Source organism: Debaryomyces hansenii (assembly GCF_000006445.2).
Source record: "Debaryomyces hansenii CBS767 chromosome B complete sequence".
NCBI classification, from domain to species: Eukaryota; Fungi; Ascomycota; class Pichiomycetes; order Serinales; family Debaryomycetaceae; genus Debaryomyces; species Debaryomyces hansenii.
In genome coordinates, this window is record NC_006044.2 from 751,424 (window position 1) to 768,892 (window position 17,469).

Sequence of the window (17,469 nt, forward strand, 5' to 3'; positions counted from 1 at the left end):
TAACTGTACTTTTTATTCTATATCTTATATAATTTAATCTAGTTTCGTGTTTTAGACAGATATGTATTACATTTATTCAATATCGTTTCAAATATTGTGATTAGGTTTTCGACACCTACTATGATATTTTCATCATAGCCCTTTGCCTTGGTGTATTTGGCATGTGCAAAATCAATAAAATTAAGACTACTCAACAGAGATGCGTCAATATCAGCAATCTGTTTGCTTTGCACTTCGCCTGGCTCGTCATCATCGTCATCATCGTCATCGATAAAGTCTGATCGTATTAAGGAATCTCGTGCTTCATATAATTCGTCGTTATCCACAACGGGCTCCCACTTGCGCATATCGTTTTCAACTATGAACAAAAGGGAGCCTGAGATGATCCGCACCTCAGTATCTAACAAGCAATTGTACAAGAGTTGAAGCCGCTTAATAAACGTTTCGAGAAGCTTTCGTTTTATGAACGCATTCTCAAATTGGTCGAAGAACAATGCTAAGCCATCGGTGACGTTATCCTTCGATAATGACCTGCCAAAATATTTATCGAATTCTATGTAGTTAGCATCTTCATCATCTGTGATAAGTTTCATTGTCTCGCCCATACCATCAAACTCGGCTGCTGGCGTTTGTGTCAGGTTTCCATTGTATAGCTTCATCCCACAAATTCGGAAGTTCAACGACCCACTGGTGGTTGAATCGCTCACTTTGCCCAACCGTTCTGCCTTCTCGGCCGTCGCATTCTCATCGTACAACTTGGACCCCAATTTTATGTCCAAGATACTCGGACTAACATACCCTCCATACAAATTCTGTAATACAATGTACTGCTTATCGTCCACCTCTTCTGAGCTTTTATCATCTCCCTCCAATTTCTGTTTCACCCTCTTTTTATCCTCATTTAGTACTGGCATAACCACAGAATTAGGGTCATGTTTAGTAATATCGCTCTGCGTCAACGTTCCCATGAAAACCGGCATCCAATCGACCAATTTACTGCCCAATAGCTGATCTTCATCGTCCTGTGATAATGTTTGTGTCTCATTGTAAAAGTCTATTTCTTGTTGATTTGTTAGCTTAGCAAATATAGAATTATCCCCAAGTGAAATCAAACATCCATCGTGACCGGCTGCTTGATGTTTTGACGGGACAAATGTGTTATCCATGATCTAAGGAGGGTTAATTTGGGTGTATTAGTACTAAATGATGCATTTTTGATCTTCCATACCAGCCCTGTATATACGAACTCAGCCAATTTTCGTCACTTTCTTTTTTTGTACACCTGTTTGATAAACACAAATTGATTGAAAAATTTTCTAATTCTTTCTAGGAATCTAACTAGTTTGTTGTAAAGAGTATCAATAAGTGATTGAATCAATAAAAGGATTTGTTCATTTTTAAATTATTTAATTAAAAAGGATATCCCGAGAAAATACAGGAAATAAGATACGCAGGGGAAAATGAGCAATCCATACGGCAACAACTCATATGAAATGGGCAATTATAACAAATACTCGTCCGGATCAGGTACCGGGTCGAACGAGGATGACTTTGTTACATATATGAACGAAATCAATGATATAAACAATTCATTGGATCAGTATTCCAACTTAGTTAATTTAGTGTCGAATAAACAAAGAAACTTTGTACAAGAGTTGGATTTGAACGAAGAAGATGCGGATTACAACTCGAAGCAGATTGATGCGTTAGTATCGGAGTCCCAATCGTTGCAAAATGATTTAAAGAATCGTATTAAGAATGTACAGACGCAAGCTGCGCAGTCGAAGGACCAGCACAAGATGGACCAGGCGGAAAGCTGTAGAAAGAGATTTTTGGAGATTATTCAAGAATACAGAGTCGTGGAGTCTAATAACAGAGAGCAGACAAAGGTCCAAGCTGAAAGACAGTATAGAATTATAAAACCGGATGCGTCTGATGACGAGGTTCGTGCTGCAGTTGAAGACGGAAATAGTCAACAATACTTCCAACAAGCCTTAATGCAATCTAACAGAAGAGGTGAAGCTAGAACTGTGTTGAATGAGGTTCAAGTGAGACACCGTGAATTATTGAAATTAGAAAAGACTATGGCTGAGTTAACTCAGTTGTTCCATGACATGGAAGAGATGATCATCGAACAAGACCAACCAATCCAACAAATCGATGAACAAATTCACACGGCGCAACATGACATTGAACAAGGGGTTGGACATACCAACAAGGCTGTCACCAGTGCCAAGAAAGCTAGAAAGAAGAAGATCTGGTGTCTTGTTATCTGTTTGATCATTATTGCCATTCTTGCCATTGTTCTTGGTAGTGTATTTGGTACAAAATAAGTCAACATGTACGATTAGCCTATAATTAATTTACTTTTTTTTAGATGGGCCTGTTTTATTAATGTTTAGAAGGCCAATCAATAAATGTAACTATATTCTGAAATTATTATGGAATGAAATTACTTTGTAGCATTGTAGCGTCCTTAGTAGTTTAATCAATATTTATACATATTAAAGTATTCATGTATTTGGGGGCCACATGCACATACCTGTAGCCCCAACTATAATATGCTTTTTTGGCACTTCCAAGAACCTGTCAATAAAAATCTCAAATCTCAAGAATTTTTTCATCAGTACTTTATATGATCACTAGAAAGAATGGTTAAAAGACCATTAGAAAAGCTTATAGGCAGCTTCTATGTTATAACCCTAATATGCATATTTCTTATTAAGTATATTAAGACCTTAAACTGTCTACTTAAGTATGGAAAAAATTATGAAAACCCTCAATCAAAATCAACCATAATAAATTATCTAACTTCCATCACCGTCCCCAAACGATGGTTCCTTCATTTTTATATCGTATATTTTGGATGCTGTTTTAGTACCGGCTGCTTTCTAGAGCTAGTCCAAAGGGACTCGAGGCTTAATTCAGTCATAACTACATTTATTACGTCGTGGCTGCCTGCTTCTTTGGAATCAGCACCTGCTAACTACAAACACTACAAGCTTATATTCTATTTATTATGCTTTCAGTCGTTCCGTAGATTGCTCGAAAGTATGTACATCACAAAATTTTCTTCAAAAGCGAAGATCAACGTCTTTCATTATATTATGGGGTTAGCCTTCTATACCACTATCTCATTAAATTGTTTCCTCAGTTTACTTCCATACCATTTGAATACCGCGATTATTCCTGTTAATGATGCCTTTGATCTCACTGATAAGATTTTAATCACGTTATTTATATGGCTATCTATTGACCAGTTCCAGAACCATTACCACCTATCAACCCTACCAAAATATTCCGTACCCAAGTTTGGAATGTTTCAATTAGTTGGATCTGCCCATTATCTTGACGAGATAATACTATATTTAATAGTTGCAATGATCGGTAACCTACACGAAAAATTGTCGATTATTGATATAAACTACATCCTAGGTTGGGCATTTGTCGCAGTTAACCTATCCATTAGCTCATTAGAGTCATATTCATATTACAAAGCTAAATTTCCTGAGTTTACTGTGAAGTATAGTATTATTCCTGGCATTTTATGAATTCCTTCAGTACATAATATTTATGTCCCATCCTGTATATAAAGAATAGCTTATATTTTATTCTGACAAGTAAATAAAGAAGATCTCCATACATTATCAACAAAGAGGTAAGTATGGCACCGCCTAAGACAGTATCGCCCGTGATAGCAAGCCTAAGGGCGTCAAGTACAAGCGTCGTACGTGGATGTCCCGGGGTTCCAAGGAGTATACCCCGTATTGAAACGGTTATTGAGTTACGGCCATTTAATGGCGTTCCGTTCATGATTCGGTCGGTAGGAATAGAATTAAGAACCACACAAAGAGTTATCGTGCCGTCTACACTAGGGTCAAATGACACGGTTAGAGAATATAAAATATACGAAAATCCGTTTGTTTTCAGGCCTGCAGCAGGAGAATTTTCAGAAAGATTACTAGGAATAGATATACCTGTGTTGATACCGTTGCCGAAAGATATTATTTCCAGCGGACAATATCCACAATGGAATGCAATGACGACACACAGTCTTGTGGTGAAGGTTTCATGTGGTGATACATACAATAATGAGACCAACTACAATGAAGCATTCCCCATTCCGATCAAATTGTACGACACGTTACCGATTTACAGACAGTTCAATGAGCCAATAGCAGAGGTGAGGAATTCAGACTGCAAACAGGTGCTTGTGGAACTATCATTGCCAGTGTCGTCGATAGGACCTAAAGATGACATTATTTTGTTCGTTAAAACCATGACGGATCCGCTATGCAACAAAATTAGTAAGAACTTGCGATTAAGGTTTATAACATTCCAAATTAAAGAGATATTAGAATGCCATGAAGGTGGGCTTCCGTTGATGAAAGAGCATAAGATATACACTGAAACAAAGAGTTTTTTGAATGACGAGTCTATTCTAAACACACAGGGTGTTTCCCATCAGTTTCGCTTGGAGTTTCCCTTTGATAATGAGTATTTGCAGATGTATTGCAATAAAAACTATATTGATAACAACTTGAGTGATAATAAGCATGTCGTATCCACGTATACAAACGATAAGAAAAATAGCAAAGTGGTTGAAGGAATTCCACTTACTCACACACAGGGTTTTACCACTCTAGGTAGACTATTTTCCATACGATATGAAGCAATAATTAAGGTGAAACTAGTACACGGTAGAGATATGGAGATAACGTTGCCAATAACCATTAGTCCATTCAATAGAGAAAGCAGCGAATATTTATTGTCATGGATAATAAATCAGTGTGAAGTTGCGAGAAATAAATTTGGCAAAGATCTAGTCAACAGATTAGTAAATGCAAGATACGATGAAACTGACACCGTACTTCACAGGTTTAATCCGCCACCGATCGTGTATAAGTATACTAAATCGGATTGGGTGAGATTAGGATTTAATGGTGAAGCATTTGGGTCGAATCAATTAGGGAAAAATTTGGTACAATACATTGATTAGTTCAATTCGTCAAGGTAAGCATGTAAGAGGAAAGAGTAAATTATAGAGAAGATTCAGGAGCAAATTAGATCAGTATATTTATGTGATTAATTTATCTGCAGTGCGATTATAGAAATATATAAATTGGTTACAATAATACTTAGTTAGCTTGTATAATTAGCTCCAAAAATGTCAGGGCTAAACTCTCCACCATCATATGCACCTACATCCACAAGTTCATATACTCCTAGCAATGCCAATCATATCAAATATCACAGGGAGATTGATAAATCGGCTGTGATCAAATCTCCATTACATAAAAACATATATGATTCGCTTGCAGAAATATATTCCATAGTAACGGTAATGGAAATGATAGAGAAGTCGTTCCTAAAAGATTATATTACTGACAAAGATAAATACACATCTACTACATTAAGATTGATAAACCAGTACCAAATAATTATCAAGGGATTTCAAGAAGATCAGTCAAAGCAAACAATCTTGGCAGATATAGTACCAGGAGCTTCAGTAGATAGCGATGATTTTTCTGAAAAACTAGCCAATACATATAACTTGCATGCTCCGTTAGCTATAAAGAGGCTACAGACTGGTGTACCCGTAACAATCGAACATCTCGGTACTCAAGTTGAAAGTTCAAGCCATCCAACACATAATATCAGTAATGTCAATACATCTACGAATACCAAAGCAAGTGGCAGATTAGTTGCAGAAGTAACAGGCAACTTTATAACTTGTATGGATGCGTTGAAATTAAATTACAAGACAAAGGACCAATTGCATCCTTTATTGTCAGATTTGGTGGTAAGTCTAAATGATTTGGTGACAATGAATGATTCAAACGATGAAAACAATGGTAAGACGATTGAATTCCCGGGCAAATCAAAATTGATATCGTGGTTAATCAAATTAAATAATTTGGAGGACCAGGAATTAGTCCAATCCGATATCGATACGTTTTTGAACGATTTGGATCTGGCCTACAAGAATTTTTATACTTCATTAGAATAATTTATATTATAAGTAATCATCTAAACTGTTATTTATACGATGGACTCGATTTGCTCTGCGTAGTTCAATACATTATTAATGACAGCCGTAGAATTATCACCACTTGTCTCATCTTTACTCTTAGAATGGAAGAAAATGGTACCATCCTTAAAGGACCAGGTTTCAATTTCCAAATCCCGCTCACAAAACTGCTGGAATACAGAATCGGATTGTTCCTGTGGGAAGTATAGCAAGTTCTTACAATTGCTAACAGGCAAGGATTCGTAGGTTCTTTCTAAAGACTTTGCGATCTCAAATCTTAATGCAGTAATTAATGTATCAATGAAATGCTTGTACTCCTTGCATGGGAGCTTATTATCTGACTCATTCAACAACTTCCAGATCTTATTATAGTTACCCTCCATTAAGTTTCTTTCCAAGTTAATTGGGAATTGCAAGTACGAATCCTTTTCAATATTATATTGGCGTTTGTTGAAGATATATTCCAATTCAACGTGAAACTTTGAAATTAACCCCTGTGATAACAAATATAACAAATATAACGAGATAATCTTGGTGCTGTCAGTATTTATTTCCAATTTGCTGTGGAGCTTTTCGTTACTATAAAATGGCTTCAATTGCGCAAAATAGTTCTCGAATCCCTGGTAATCGTTACTTAACAACGATGCTAAGGATCCAATCTCCAAAATTCGTTCCGCAATCTTCAAGTCATTTAACTGATCCTTATTCCCGCTATTTGACGCCAATGGCACTAATAAATTGTGTTTAATCAATTCAATCTTGATTGGCGTCAAGATCTTCTGACATTGCGTGTATTTTTCTGATTCGAACAATTGATATAGTTCGCCAGTTAACTTCTGTAATGACATCCCTGCTATTATTTAATATGTCCTATTGATAAGTTATGGATGATCTCCTTTAATGTGCTAGTGTAATCCTATGGTATTGCCACCGGTCTACTATACCGCCGCTACTGTTTTCTCACAATCGGAGTCTAGCGTGCACAAATCGAAAAATCTCAGAAACAAACATCCACACACCGAATTCATGAAACTCCAAACACCAGATTAATTCGCACCCTAATCTGTTCGATGAGATGACTCTTGATGTGATGTATACCATTTAAATTTCATTAGTCAACTTCTTTTGTTCGGTATTCAAAATGATCCCGGACATCGTATATAATGTGCTAAACTTCAAGAATGTATATGTGGAAATTTGAAAGCGTGAGAGTTTTTGGATATGTTACTATTGGGGCCGGGGTAAGGGTTTATGGGGCGACTCATCATTTTATAGCGGCTAACACAACAGGAAATGCGATTGCAATTATAACAAGAATAATTATCCAAAATTTTATCAGCTATTATAGGGCGACATGTCGCAATATCCTTAATGTAAATTATAAGCAAATAATACACACAAATATAAAGCTTAACTGTTGAGTCATAGTAATTGGGAAATCATCCGTAGGGCGATAAACGGAAACTGGAAAGGTGCGGACCGGAAATTGAGCGAGTCGTCGCAAGATGAGATGCGACCCGAGGGTGAAAATAATTAGTCACTAGTCGACGAAAATAAATTTTTCATATATAAAACATTAAAACGACTCTTATATCATTGAAAAAAACTAAATATCGACACGCTACTCCTAGGCCTAGTATAGAATAGAACTATGTGTGGTATTTTTGCAGCTTTTAGACAACCAGAGGTTGAACAGTTTAAATCAAAGGCTTTACAGTATTCCAAGAGAATCCGTCACCGTGGTCCAGATTGGTCAGGTAACGTTATTCAAAACTCCACCATCTTATGTCACGAAAGATTGGCTATTGTCGGGTTAGACTCCGGTGCCCAACCAATTACGTCTGAAGACGGTAACTACACCTTAGCAGTTAACGGTGAAATCTATAACCATATTCAATTAAGAGATGAGTTCCCATCATACCCATACAAATCTTTATCTGATTGTGAACCAATTATTCCATTATTTGAAAAATACGACGTCGATGCGCCAAAGTATTTGGACGGTATGTTCGCATGGGTATTGTATGACAAGAAAAACGACCGTATTGTCGCCAGTAGAGATCCTATTGGTATCACCACTTTGTACATGGGTAAGAGTTCCAAGAACCCAAAAACTCGTTACTTTGCATCTGAATTAAAATGTCTTACTGACGAATGTGATGAAATCTTTGCGTTCCCACCAGGTCACGTCTACGATTCTAACACCGATGAAATCACCAGATACTTCAATCCTTCATGGTGGGAAGAATCGTCGATTCCATCTAAGAGAGTCGACCTCAAGGAAGTCAGAGAAACTTTGGAATTAGCTGTTAGAAAGAGATTAATGGCAGAAGTTCCATATGGTGTCTTGTTATCAGGTGGTTTAGATTCCTCCTTGATTGCAGCCATTGCTGCTAGAGAAACTCAAAAGGCTGCAGCAGGCATCAGCAAGGATGGAATTGATGCAAACAAAGAATTATCTGGTGTTGATGAAAAGGGTTCTTTACACTCCAGTGGTTGGAATCAGTTACACTCCTTTGCTATCGGTCTTCCAGGTGCTCCAGACTTAATCGCTGCTGAAAAGGTTGCTCATTTTATTGGTACTATTCACCATTCCCACACCTTTACTTTAGACGAAGGTTTGGATGCTTTGGATGATGTTATCTATAACTTGGAAACTTACGATGTTACTACTATCAGAGCGTCCACTCCTATGTACTTATTATCGAGAAAGATCAAGGCCCAAGGTGTGAAGATGGTTTTGTCAGGTGAAGGTTCTGATGAAATTTTCGGAGGTTACTTATACTTCGCTAATGCTCCAAGTCCAAAGGACTTCCACGAAGAATGTGTTAAGAGAGTTAAAAACTTGCATTATGCTGACTGTTTAAGAGCTAACAAGTCAACTATGGCTTGGGGATTAGAAGCCAGAGTTCCATTCTTAGACAAGCAATTTTTGGAAGTTTGTATGAACATTAACCCAGAAGATAAATTAATCAAGCCAGCTGAGGGCAAGATTGAAAAATACATTTTGAGAAAGGCGTTTGACACTTCTGATGATCCAAACGCCAAGCCATACTTACCAGAGGAAATCTTGTGGAGACAAAAGGAACAATTTTCGGATGGTGTCGGTTACTCATGGATCGATGGCTTAAAGGATGCTGCAGAAGCAGCTATTTCCGATGAACAATTCGCTAACCCTAAAGCAGAATGGGGTACAGATGTTCCAACAACTAAGGAAGCTTACTGGTACAGATGTAAATTCGATGAAATTTTCCATTCTAAGGCTGCTGCTTCAACTGTTATGAGATGGGTTCCAAAGGCTGAATGGGGTTGTCATGCTGATCCATCCGGTAGATTCGCTACTATCCATGAACAGAAAGTTGACCAAGATTAATCAATAGTGTTCAATTAGTAAATACCTGGTTCTTTTATGTATTTTAAATATTATTTATAGATGTGAAGACCACTTTTTTAATTGTATTAATATGAAAGAACTGTAATAACATGTATATACATATACTAATTTATATAACCATTTGCTTGCAACCATTCCTTGACTTCATCTAAGTCTCTTTCAACCCATGAGGAATTGATAAGAATATTGTCTAAAACCTGTTTATATGATCTTTCAAAACCGTGGACATCCTTCCGGCTGAAAAAATTCTTTATCTCGTTATACATTGCCATAGATTGATATTTACCCAAAGTAAGTTTGATGAATCGATCTAAGACAACCATATTCGTTGACATTAATTTATAAAATTCATCATAATTTTCTTTGAAAAACTTCCAAAATTCATCTTTTGTAGTGGCATTTGTTGATAACGAACGTCCTAAGAAGTGTGAATCCATGGTTGGAACGACATCCGGATTTATTAAATATCCTATTAATTTCTGGGATAATTCTTTATCATTAATATGACCTAATGACTCTAGCGCTATTTCTCGCGAATCCAAAGAAGTGGGGTGTGTTACTTCGTGTAAGATTAATCCAAACTTTTCGCTATCAATTAACCGTTTAGAAGAGACAATAGTCGAGAAGACAAAAGCTCTCAATGATGGATGAATAGGCTTTCCTGATTTCCATTCGTTAAATAACCTCAAAGCATAATCTTCACTTTCAGTAATTGAAAGCAATCCAGACTTACCCAATATTTCTGCTCTTAATTTGGTCCTCAAGAATTGAGAATCGTCTATTTTATTCTTTTCTAATTCATTTAAAAAGTTGACAGACACTTTTTCATAAACTGATTTTGCAAAGTTTTTTAAGCCTATCGATACACGCTCATCCATACCAGCGAAGGAAACTAAAATATGATCCAATCTTTTACCTAACTCTAACCAAACAACGTATTCATCACCAATGGAATCAGAATCTATCACTGACTTAATTAATTTTAATAATGTGGTTGTGGAAGTAAATCTGTCACCAGAGACAGCGATAGATGCCACATCCGCAATAATACCCACCTTATCCTTACCAGATAATTTATTGAAAAATGGTAAAATATTGTGTTCCATTACCTGTGGCGAATAATTCACACGATAAACACCCGCTGTATCTTTATTCAATTTGAAGAAATCATTAGTCAATGGGAAATCATTTATTGTAACGTTAGCAGAACCAGGAGAAATTTCGTTTGGATCTAACGATAACTTATCGCCAATAGAGGGTCCATTGGAAATATTTAAAGGAATCCACCATTTGGTATGGTTTTCTTCATCTTCTAAATCTCCACTATTCAAAAATCTTGATTGCTTGATAGTCAATTGTTTAGCAGCGGAATTCAAATCTACATTAACAATAGGGAACCCAATTTTCTTGATCCATGATTCCATCATCTCGTTAACTGGTCTACCAGAAACTTCACTGATCGAAGACCATAAGTCATGGGAAGTAGCATTACTGAACTTGTTCTTATTTAAGTAGTTTGCGACACCCTTCAAAAATATTTCAGTTCCAAGAGAGTTTGAAATCATTAATATAGTTGAAGCACCTTTTAAATAAGAAATCGCATCAAAGACTTGATCAATGTCTAAAGCATCCACAACAGGGACTTCAATTGGGTGTGAATTTCTTAAACCATCTAAATTGAGAGCTTGTTGTAAGGATTCAGAAACAAATCCGCTAAATATATCCCACTCAGGGAATAAATAATCGACAGCAGCAAAACCTACCCAAGTGGCAAAACCTTCATTAAGCCATAATTCATCCCACCATTTCATCGTAACCAAATTACCGAACCATTGATGGGCTAACTCGTGAGCAACAACGTAGGCAACCTTTTGCTTATATGATGGATCAGATTTAGTTTCAGAATATAATAATGCGGTACTACGGTAAGTAACTAGACCCCAGTTTTCCATGGCATTATGAGAAAACGAATGAACAGCAATTAAGTCGAGTTTTGGTAAAGGATATTTGATTTCGAAGATTTTCGAGAAGTAATCTATGATCTTAGGAGCTATCTCTGAGGCAAGCTTAGCTTCTTCCTTATAACCTTTCGTAGTATAAATACGAACAGGCAATGGCTTATCGTTTTGATAAACACCATCCGTAAATGATTCAATATACTCGAATTCACCGCAAGCCCATGCCAACAAGTAAGTAGACATTATTGGTGTTTTCTCAAACTTCACCGTTTTCAAGTTCGATCCAATTGATTTTTCTTCAAATATCGGCATATTTCCTAAAGTTGTCCATTCCTGTGAAACTATTAAATCAACACTAAACGTAGCTTTCAATGCAGGCTCATCAAGACATGGGAAAGCTCTTCTGGCATCAGTAGCTTCAAATTGAGTAGACAACATAATCTTTTCAACGCCACTTTCTTTATAACCAGATTTGTAAAAACCAGCCATATTAGTCTGAATTATAGCATCAAAATTCAATGTGACAATCAACTTGGAATTATTCATAGGCTTTACGGTTTCATCAAACTTGATTATAAAATACTCTTTCTCTTTAAATTCTTCAATTGAAGTAACACCAATATCCTTAGTAGAATCATTGCATTGCAAAACTATATTAATTTTATCTTGTGACACTGACAAATCTCTATAGTTTAAATGCAATTCCTTTGTTTCTTCCACAATTGTGAAGTAAATTACCACTTTTCCTTTAAATGTCTCCTTCTCAACATTGATATCACTGATGGATAAATCATAATGATAAGGCTTTAAAGAAGCAGGCAACGCTTCATAATAAGGTTTTTTATTAGAATTACACATAGTTTGGTTGGCCAAAAAACTGAAAATGAAATAGTTTGAAGATAAAGATTATATAAAGTATTTATGATCTGGAATTTTTATGCCTCATTTCTCAACGGCTCTAAAAAGAACGGCTACCTATAGCGAATTCGACACGGCAAAATACATGCAATTCCAATTCGTACGTTAATTTCATTATGTACATGTTACAAGTATAATATCTACGAGGAGTGTATCTACATGGACAAGTATTGCGTATCTTTAAAATCAGTTAAAGTTTGGTGCTAATATATTATCAACTCTCCAAAACTAAAGGTATAATTCGTCTGCATTTTTTAAGTTGAATTCTTTGACACAATTCCATGTTACTATTTGCCAAAAACATATATATGTCTGAATTATAGTATAATTATGTGGAATGTAGAGAACACCTGTTAGTCCTTCAAGCCGTTTTAAGGTTTGGTTGACAGAAAAACTTTGTGCGTCATTTACAATTAAGTTGAGTAAACAAGTCACATTTATGTCTCTCAGTCTACTATATACATAGTGGATCCTGGAGATATTGTAAAATCAAGAGAATAGATCACATGTAGGATATACGAATCTGATGAACAATTGATAAAGAATATATGCCATTGAATTGACATGAAAGATACGAGTGAAGTTTTTCGTGCAGTTGTAATAAGCCCACGTCATTGTACTGTTGACATCGGAATGCATGAACCCTTTTGGGCCAAAATTTTGGTACAAGCGCCTTCGTCAAAAAAGTATAAATAGCTTTAGCCTCGCCAATATCAATAGAGTTTATAGTGCTCTTTAAGAATGTTCGTATTCCTTCTATCCTTAAGCTGCATTTTATTTAATGCTTTAGTATTAGCTGATGTACAACGGCTGGAGTTGGATGCACACTCCTTGGGGGTTTCTTGCCTTCCTATAATTAATGAACCAGAAGCTACGCTACTAGGTGGAATCAAGGTTTTTTTAGACGAATTGAAATTAAATGACGGACAAGAGCCAACAGATTTAAAGATACCGGTGTTGCTATTTCGTTATGAAGATATCCTTAACTTCACCACCCTTCCCTCGTGGGAGGAATATGACGAGGGATATGCATCTAACTATAGCTCTAATAACTTGAATTCGGATAATTATTTCTTGAAAAATTCGGTAGACTTTGAAGAAAATAAATTCATATTGGATTTGTATGAAGGGTACAGTGAAATTGATGAAAGGCGGATCTATAATGGATTCTTAGATTTGTCAAAAGAGGATGGTCATGCTGAAGCTTTATTACCGGCCTACGAGACTGGGTTGTATTGCGCATATGTTGCACCACCTATTAACAGGAATATCAAAACGATGAATATATCGCTTGCTCTACAGTATTCTAAATTTTATTCGACTAGCATGTCGTATGTCGACTACTGTCAAGTAAAATATATTATTGGTACTGGCTTATTGTTAGCAATATACTTGATAAATAATATTTTGAAATTTCAAAAAGATAAACAATTAGACATCAAGAACATGCCAATTATTTCAAAGACAGTTATATTTTATGTCTTGATACCACTTTTATCACTCATGTCACTTGAATGGTTTATTGTGTTTATCGAAATTCACTGCAATTTGAGTAGCCGAAAAATACGTTGCTTTGAATATTCCCGTCTAATAATAGAATTGATTCAACCTAACTGGAGGATTTTGCTCCGATTTTATGTTTTACTCTTTACCATGGGATATGGAGTCATTTATTACCATAGAGGAGCCTCTCGAACATTCAGTAAAATGCCAAGGAGGACTAAGAATGTGGCATGGTTACTTTTTATTACAGATTTAACTTTGAATAATACGGAATATTTTATGAAATACAATAATTTGGCATTATATAAAGATACGATTGAATCCATATGTGCCGTATGTTTTTTTGGTTCGTTCGTACTTCCTTTCGTTTGGTACTTCGTATCATTTATTTATTATTTCAAAACAAGGAATATTATTAAGAAGTTGCCACCTACGTCGACTGTCACAGAAGGAATTGATGCCAATACCAGAATCATGAAAGCTTTTAAACAATCTAGTCTTGTCATCTTTATATCACCAACCATTTCGGGGTTGGCATGGTTTAGTTCATATGCACGTGTGGCCATCAAAACCTTTTTCTCAATGATGAATGAGATTTCTTCAGAATTGGACGTAAGTGACGAAGAACTATCAAGAGAATTGCTCATAAAGCTGGTAAAATTATCGCATTATATAATGCGGTTCACTCAAGATACCATGATGTCTTCTTTTGATGAATGGCCGGGAGCTATGAAGATATATCTAACTATCGCCCTATTATACGTGATTTGGATAAGAAATAACAATGCTTTAGTCGTTGAAGATGAGAAAGCGGACTTCAAAGAGTAGCTTTGTCTTTTGATATGGTGAAGATATCTTAATCACATGATTGCAACACAAGCCGCATACTTGACATATTAACTAGAAAACAGCTTGTAAATATCCAAAATTAATAATACGACAAGTTATTGGTTTGTGTATAGAATAAGAGATTAGTCTTAATCATTGCTCAGTAAACTTTGTAGATAAAGAAAACAAGAATGAATATGCTTAGAAATGAAATAGAACCCATAGTTATTGGGCGAGCGAACAAATAAAAAGAAAGAAATTTAAAGACGTACTATGACAAAACAAAAGTTGTAAAATGCGAAGAGGTACATAATCAAAGTGGCCGAAATAGACTTTGCATTAGAACATTTTTAACAACAAGGTCATCATTTTACTATTTGCATCAATAGTTGCGTTTCTCAAGTATCAGCGAACGGTGTCAACTAAAAAAAAAGATATTTATTAGATTGTGGTATAGATTTTCTGAAGAATACCTTCTATGTGCTTTGATTAAAACAATGAAATAGTAAAATGGGTTGAGTAGAATATAAACTATTTGATAATTACCCGCATTTTTCAGACAGTAGTTATCCAATATGCATGATGATTAACACTATTGTGACCAATATCTGTCGAGAAAATTTCCCTCCTGGAGTTTATAGAACATATCAAATAAAGTTTGATATGTGCAAGTATTGGGTACTTAAGAAATCACCAGTTTAGAAAAAAATATTCACTGCATCATGGCTTCAAATTTAATTCAAGCAAAATAATAATAGTTTTTTTCATTTTATGTGGATGTCGTAAATTCTACAGGCATTGTGTAATATATACGAATCTTAAGGACAAAGGGTTATGAATAAATGATACTGACACGATATAGAGGATTGAAAGCTATTAGTGCAATTGTAATAATCCTGCGACAAAGTCTTGTTGACATCAGAATGCATGAACCCTTTTGGTCCAAAATAGTAGTACTAGCGCCATCGTCAAAAATGTATAAATAGCCTTCGACGCGCTAATATCAATAAAGTTTATAGTGCTCTTTAAGAATGTTTTTCATATTCGTTCTATTTTTGAGTGGAATTTTATTTAACAGCCTAGTTCTGGCAGTTGCTCGCGTAGGCGCATCAGAACTGGCCATTACCCAACTATACACGTCAATACTGGTCGATGCCCACCGACTAGAGTTGGACGCAAATTCTCTGGGAGTTTCATGTTTATCTATATTAACTGAACCGGAGGCTAGCAGACAAGGTAGAATTAAGGTTTCCTTGGACGAATTGGAGTTTTACGATGGTGGAAAGCCAGACGATTTAAAAGTACCGGTTTTGTTATTCCGTTATGAAGATATTCTTAACTTCACCACCCTTCCATCATATGAGGAATATGACAAAGGGTATACATCTAACTATAGCTCTAGCAAGTTGAATTGGGAAAGCTATTTCTTGAAGGACACGGTAGATTTTGAAGAAAATAAGTTCATATTGAATTTGTATGACGGGTACAATGAAATTGATGAAAAGCGAATCTATAACGGATTCTTAGATGCATCAAAAGAGAATGGTAATAACGAAGCAGTACTACCAGTCAAGAAGTCTGGAATGTATTGCGTTTATATTGCCCCACCTATTGACAAAAATATCAAGATAATGAGCGCACCTGTACACTTCCGATATTCAAGATTGTATTCGAGTAACATGTGGTATTCTCATTACTGTCAAACAAAATATCTTATTGGTGTTGGCCTATTGCTAGCAGCATTCTTGATAAAGGATACTTTAAAATTTACCAAGGATAAACAATTAAGCATTACGAATATGCCAATTATTTCCAAGGCAGTTATATTTTATGTTTTGGTACCATTACTATCATTCATTTCCCTTGAGTGGCTCAGTATATTTATAGAAACCCACTGCAATTTAACTAGTCGCAAAATATGCTTCTTTGAATATTTCCGTCTAACGAATGAATGGATTCAACCTAATTGGAAGATCTTACTCCGGTTTTATGTTTTACTATTTACTATGGGATACGGAGTAATTTATTACCATAGAGGAGCCTCTCGAACATTCAGTAAAATGCCTAAGAGGACTAAGAACGTGGCATGGTCACTTTTTATCACCAATATCATCTTGAGTAACGCTAATAAAGCATACGATAAGTATGATACGTATTTGATGACATACCCAATTGGATTCATATGTACCCTATGCTCTTTTGGCTCATTCATCTTTCCTTTCGTTTGGTACTTCGTATCATTTATTTATTATTTCAAAACAAAAAATATTATTAAGAAATTGCCACCTACGTCGACTGTCACAGAAGGAATTGATGCCAATACCAGAATCATGAAAGCATTTAAACAATCTAGTCTTGTCATCTTTGTATCACCAACTATTTCGGGGTTGGCATGGTTTAGCTCATTTGTACGTATGGCTGTCAAAACATTCTACTCAGCGATTAATGACATCTCTTCGGATTTGGACATAAGTGAGAAAATATCATCAAGAGATTCGCTAATAAAGCTGGTAAAATTATCGCGTCATATAATGCTGTTTTCTGAAGATAGCGTCAAATCTATATTTGAAAAATGGCCGGGAGCTATCAAGATATATCTAACTATCGCCCTATTATACGTGATTTGGATAAGAAATAACAATGCATTAGTCGTTGAAGATGAGAAAGGCGATCTCAAAGAGTAGTTTGCTATTGATTACTCGACTTAAGAGACTTTAGAATTCCAGTGGCATGATTGCAACAGCAGTTACATAGAGAATTGTAGATATTTAAATTTGTTGTGTTCTAGAAACAGCATGTAAATAGGCATTCAGTTATTAAACATATTTTATTAGGTA

General features: G+C 35.7%; 10 protein-coding genes across 10 annotated transcripts; 7 read left to right on the forward strand and 3 right to left on the reverse strand. All coding sequences in view use genetic code 12, as the record gives it.

Annotated features, from left to right (window-relative positions):
* Nucleotides 1–38: 38 nt before the first annotated feature.
* DEHA2B09548g (DEHA2B09548p) lies at nucleotides 39–1,166 on the reverse strand (the record flags this gene model as incomplete). Its single annotated transcript, XM_457366.1, has 1 exon — nucleotides 39–1,166. One exon carries the CDS (start codon nucleotides 1,164–1,166, stop codon nucleotides 39–41), a length of 1,128 nt encoding a protein of 375 aa, XP_457366.2.
* A 294-nt stretch (nucleotides 1,167–1,460) lies between these two features.
* On the forward strand, nucleotides 1,461–2,333 carry DEHA2B09570g (DEHA2B09570p; the record flags this gene model as incomplete). Its single annotated transcript, XM_457367.1, has 1 exon — nucleotides 1,461–2,333. The coding sequence occupies one exon, from the start codon at nucleotides 1,461–1,463 to the stop codon at nucleotides 2,331–2,333; it is 873 nt and encodes a 290-aa protein (XP_457367.1).
* Nucleotides 2,334–2,651: 318 nt separating this feature from the next.
* On the forward strand, nucleotides 2,652–3,551 carry DEHA2B09592g (DEHA2B09592p; the record flags this gene model as incomplete). Its single annotated transcript, XM_457370.1, has 1 exon — nucleotides 2,652–3,551. One exon carries the CDS (start codon nucleotides 2,652–2,654, stop codon nucleotides 3,549–3,551), a length of 900 nt encoding a protein of 299 aa, XP_457370.2.
* Nucleotides 3,552–3,664: 113 nt separating this feature from the next.
* DEHA2B09614g (DEHA2B09614p) lies at nucleotides 3,665–4,999 on the forward strand (the record flags this gene model as incomplete). Its single annotated transcript, XM_457371.1, has 1 exon — nucleotides 3,665–4,999. One exon carries the CDS (start codon nucleotides 3,665–3,667, stop codon nucleotides 4,997–4,999), a length of 1,335 nt encoding a protein of 444 aa, XP_457371.1.
* Nucleotides 5,000–5,167: 168 nt separating this feature from the next.
* Nucleotides 5,168–6,010, forward strand: DEHA2B09636g (DEHA2B09636p; the record flags this gene model as incomplete). The annotated part of the gene is made up of 1 exon (XM_457372.1): nucleotides 5,168–6,010. One exon carries the CDS (start codon nucleotides 5,168–5,170, stop codon nucleotides 6,008–6,010), a length of 843 nt encoding a protein of 280 aa, XP_457372.2.
* Nucleotides 6,011–6,042: 32 nt separating this feature from the next.
* On the reverse strand, nucleotides 6,043–6,879 carry DEHA2B09658g (DEHA2B09658p; the record flags this gene model as incomplete). The annotated part of the gene is made up of 1 exon (XM_457373.1): nucleotides 6,043–6,879. One exon carries the CDS (start codon nucleotides 6,877–6,879, stop codon nucleotides 6,043–6,045), a length of 837 nt encoding a protein of 278 aa, XP_457373.1.
* An 803-nt stretch (nucleotides 6,880–7,682) lies between these two features.
* Nucleotides 7,683–9,404, forward strand: DEHA2B09680g (DEHA2B09680p; the record flags this gene model as incomplete). Its single annotated transcript, XM_457374.1, has 1 exon — nucleotides 7,683–9,404. The coding sequence occupies one exon, from the start codon at nucleotides 7,683–7,685 to the stop codon at nucleotides 9,402–9,404; it is 1,722 nt and encodes a 573-aa protein (XP_457374.1).
* A 125-nt stretch (nucleotides 9,405–9,529) lies between these two features.
* DEHA2B09702g (DEHA2B09702p) lies at nucleotides 9,530–12,241 on the reverse strand (the record flags this gene model as incomplete). Its single annotated transcript, XM_002770061.1, has 1 exon — nucleotides 9,530–12,241. The coding sequence occupies one exon, from the start codon at nucleotides 12,239–12,241 to the stop codon at nucleotides 9,530–9,532; it is 2,712 nt and encodes a 903-aa protein (XP_002770107.1).
* Nucleotides 12,242–13,042: 801 nt separating this feature from the next.
* Nucleotides 13,043–14,632, forward strand: DEHA2B09724g (DEHA2B09724p; the record flags this gene model as incomplete). Its single annotated transcript, XM_457376.1, has 1 exon — nucleotides 13,043–14,632. One exon carries the CDS (start codon nucleotides 13,043–13,045, stop codon nucleotides 14,630–14,632), a length of 1,590 nt encoding a protein of 529 aa, XP_457376.2.
* Nucleotides 14,633–15,663: 1,031 nt separating this feature from the next.
* DEHA2B09746g (DEHA2B09746p) lies at nucleotides 15,664–17,316 on the forward strand (the record flags this gene model as incomplete). The annotated part of the gene is made up of 1 exon (XM_457377.1): nucleotides 15,664–17,316. The coding sequence occupies one exon, from the start codon at nucleotides 15,664–15,666 to the stop codon at nucleotides 17,314–17,316; it is 1,653 nt and encodes a 550-aa protein (XP_457377.2).
* Between the last annotated feature and the right edge of the window lie 153 nt (nucleotides 17,317–17,469).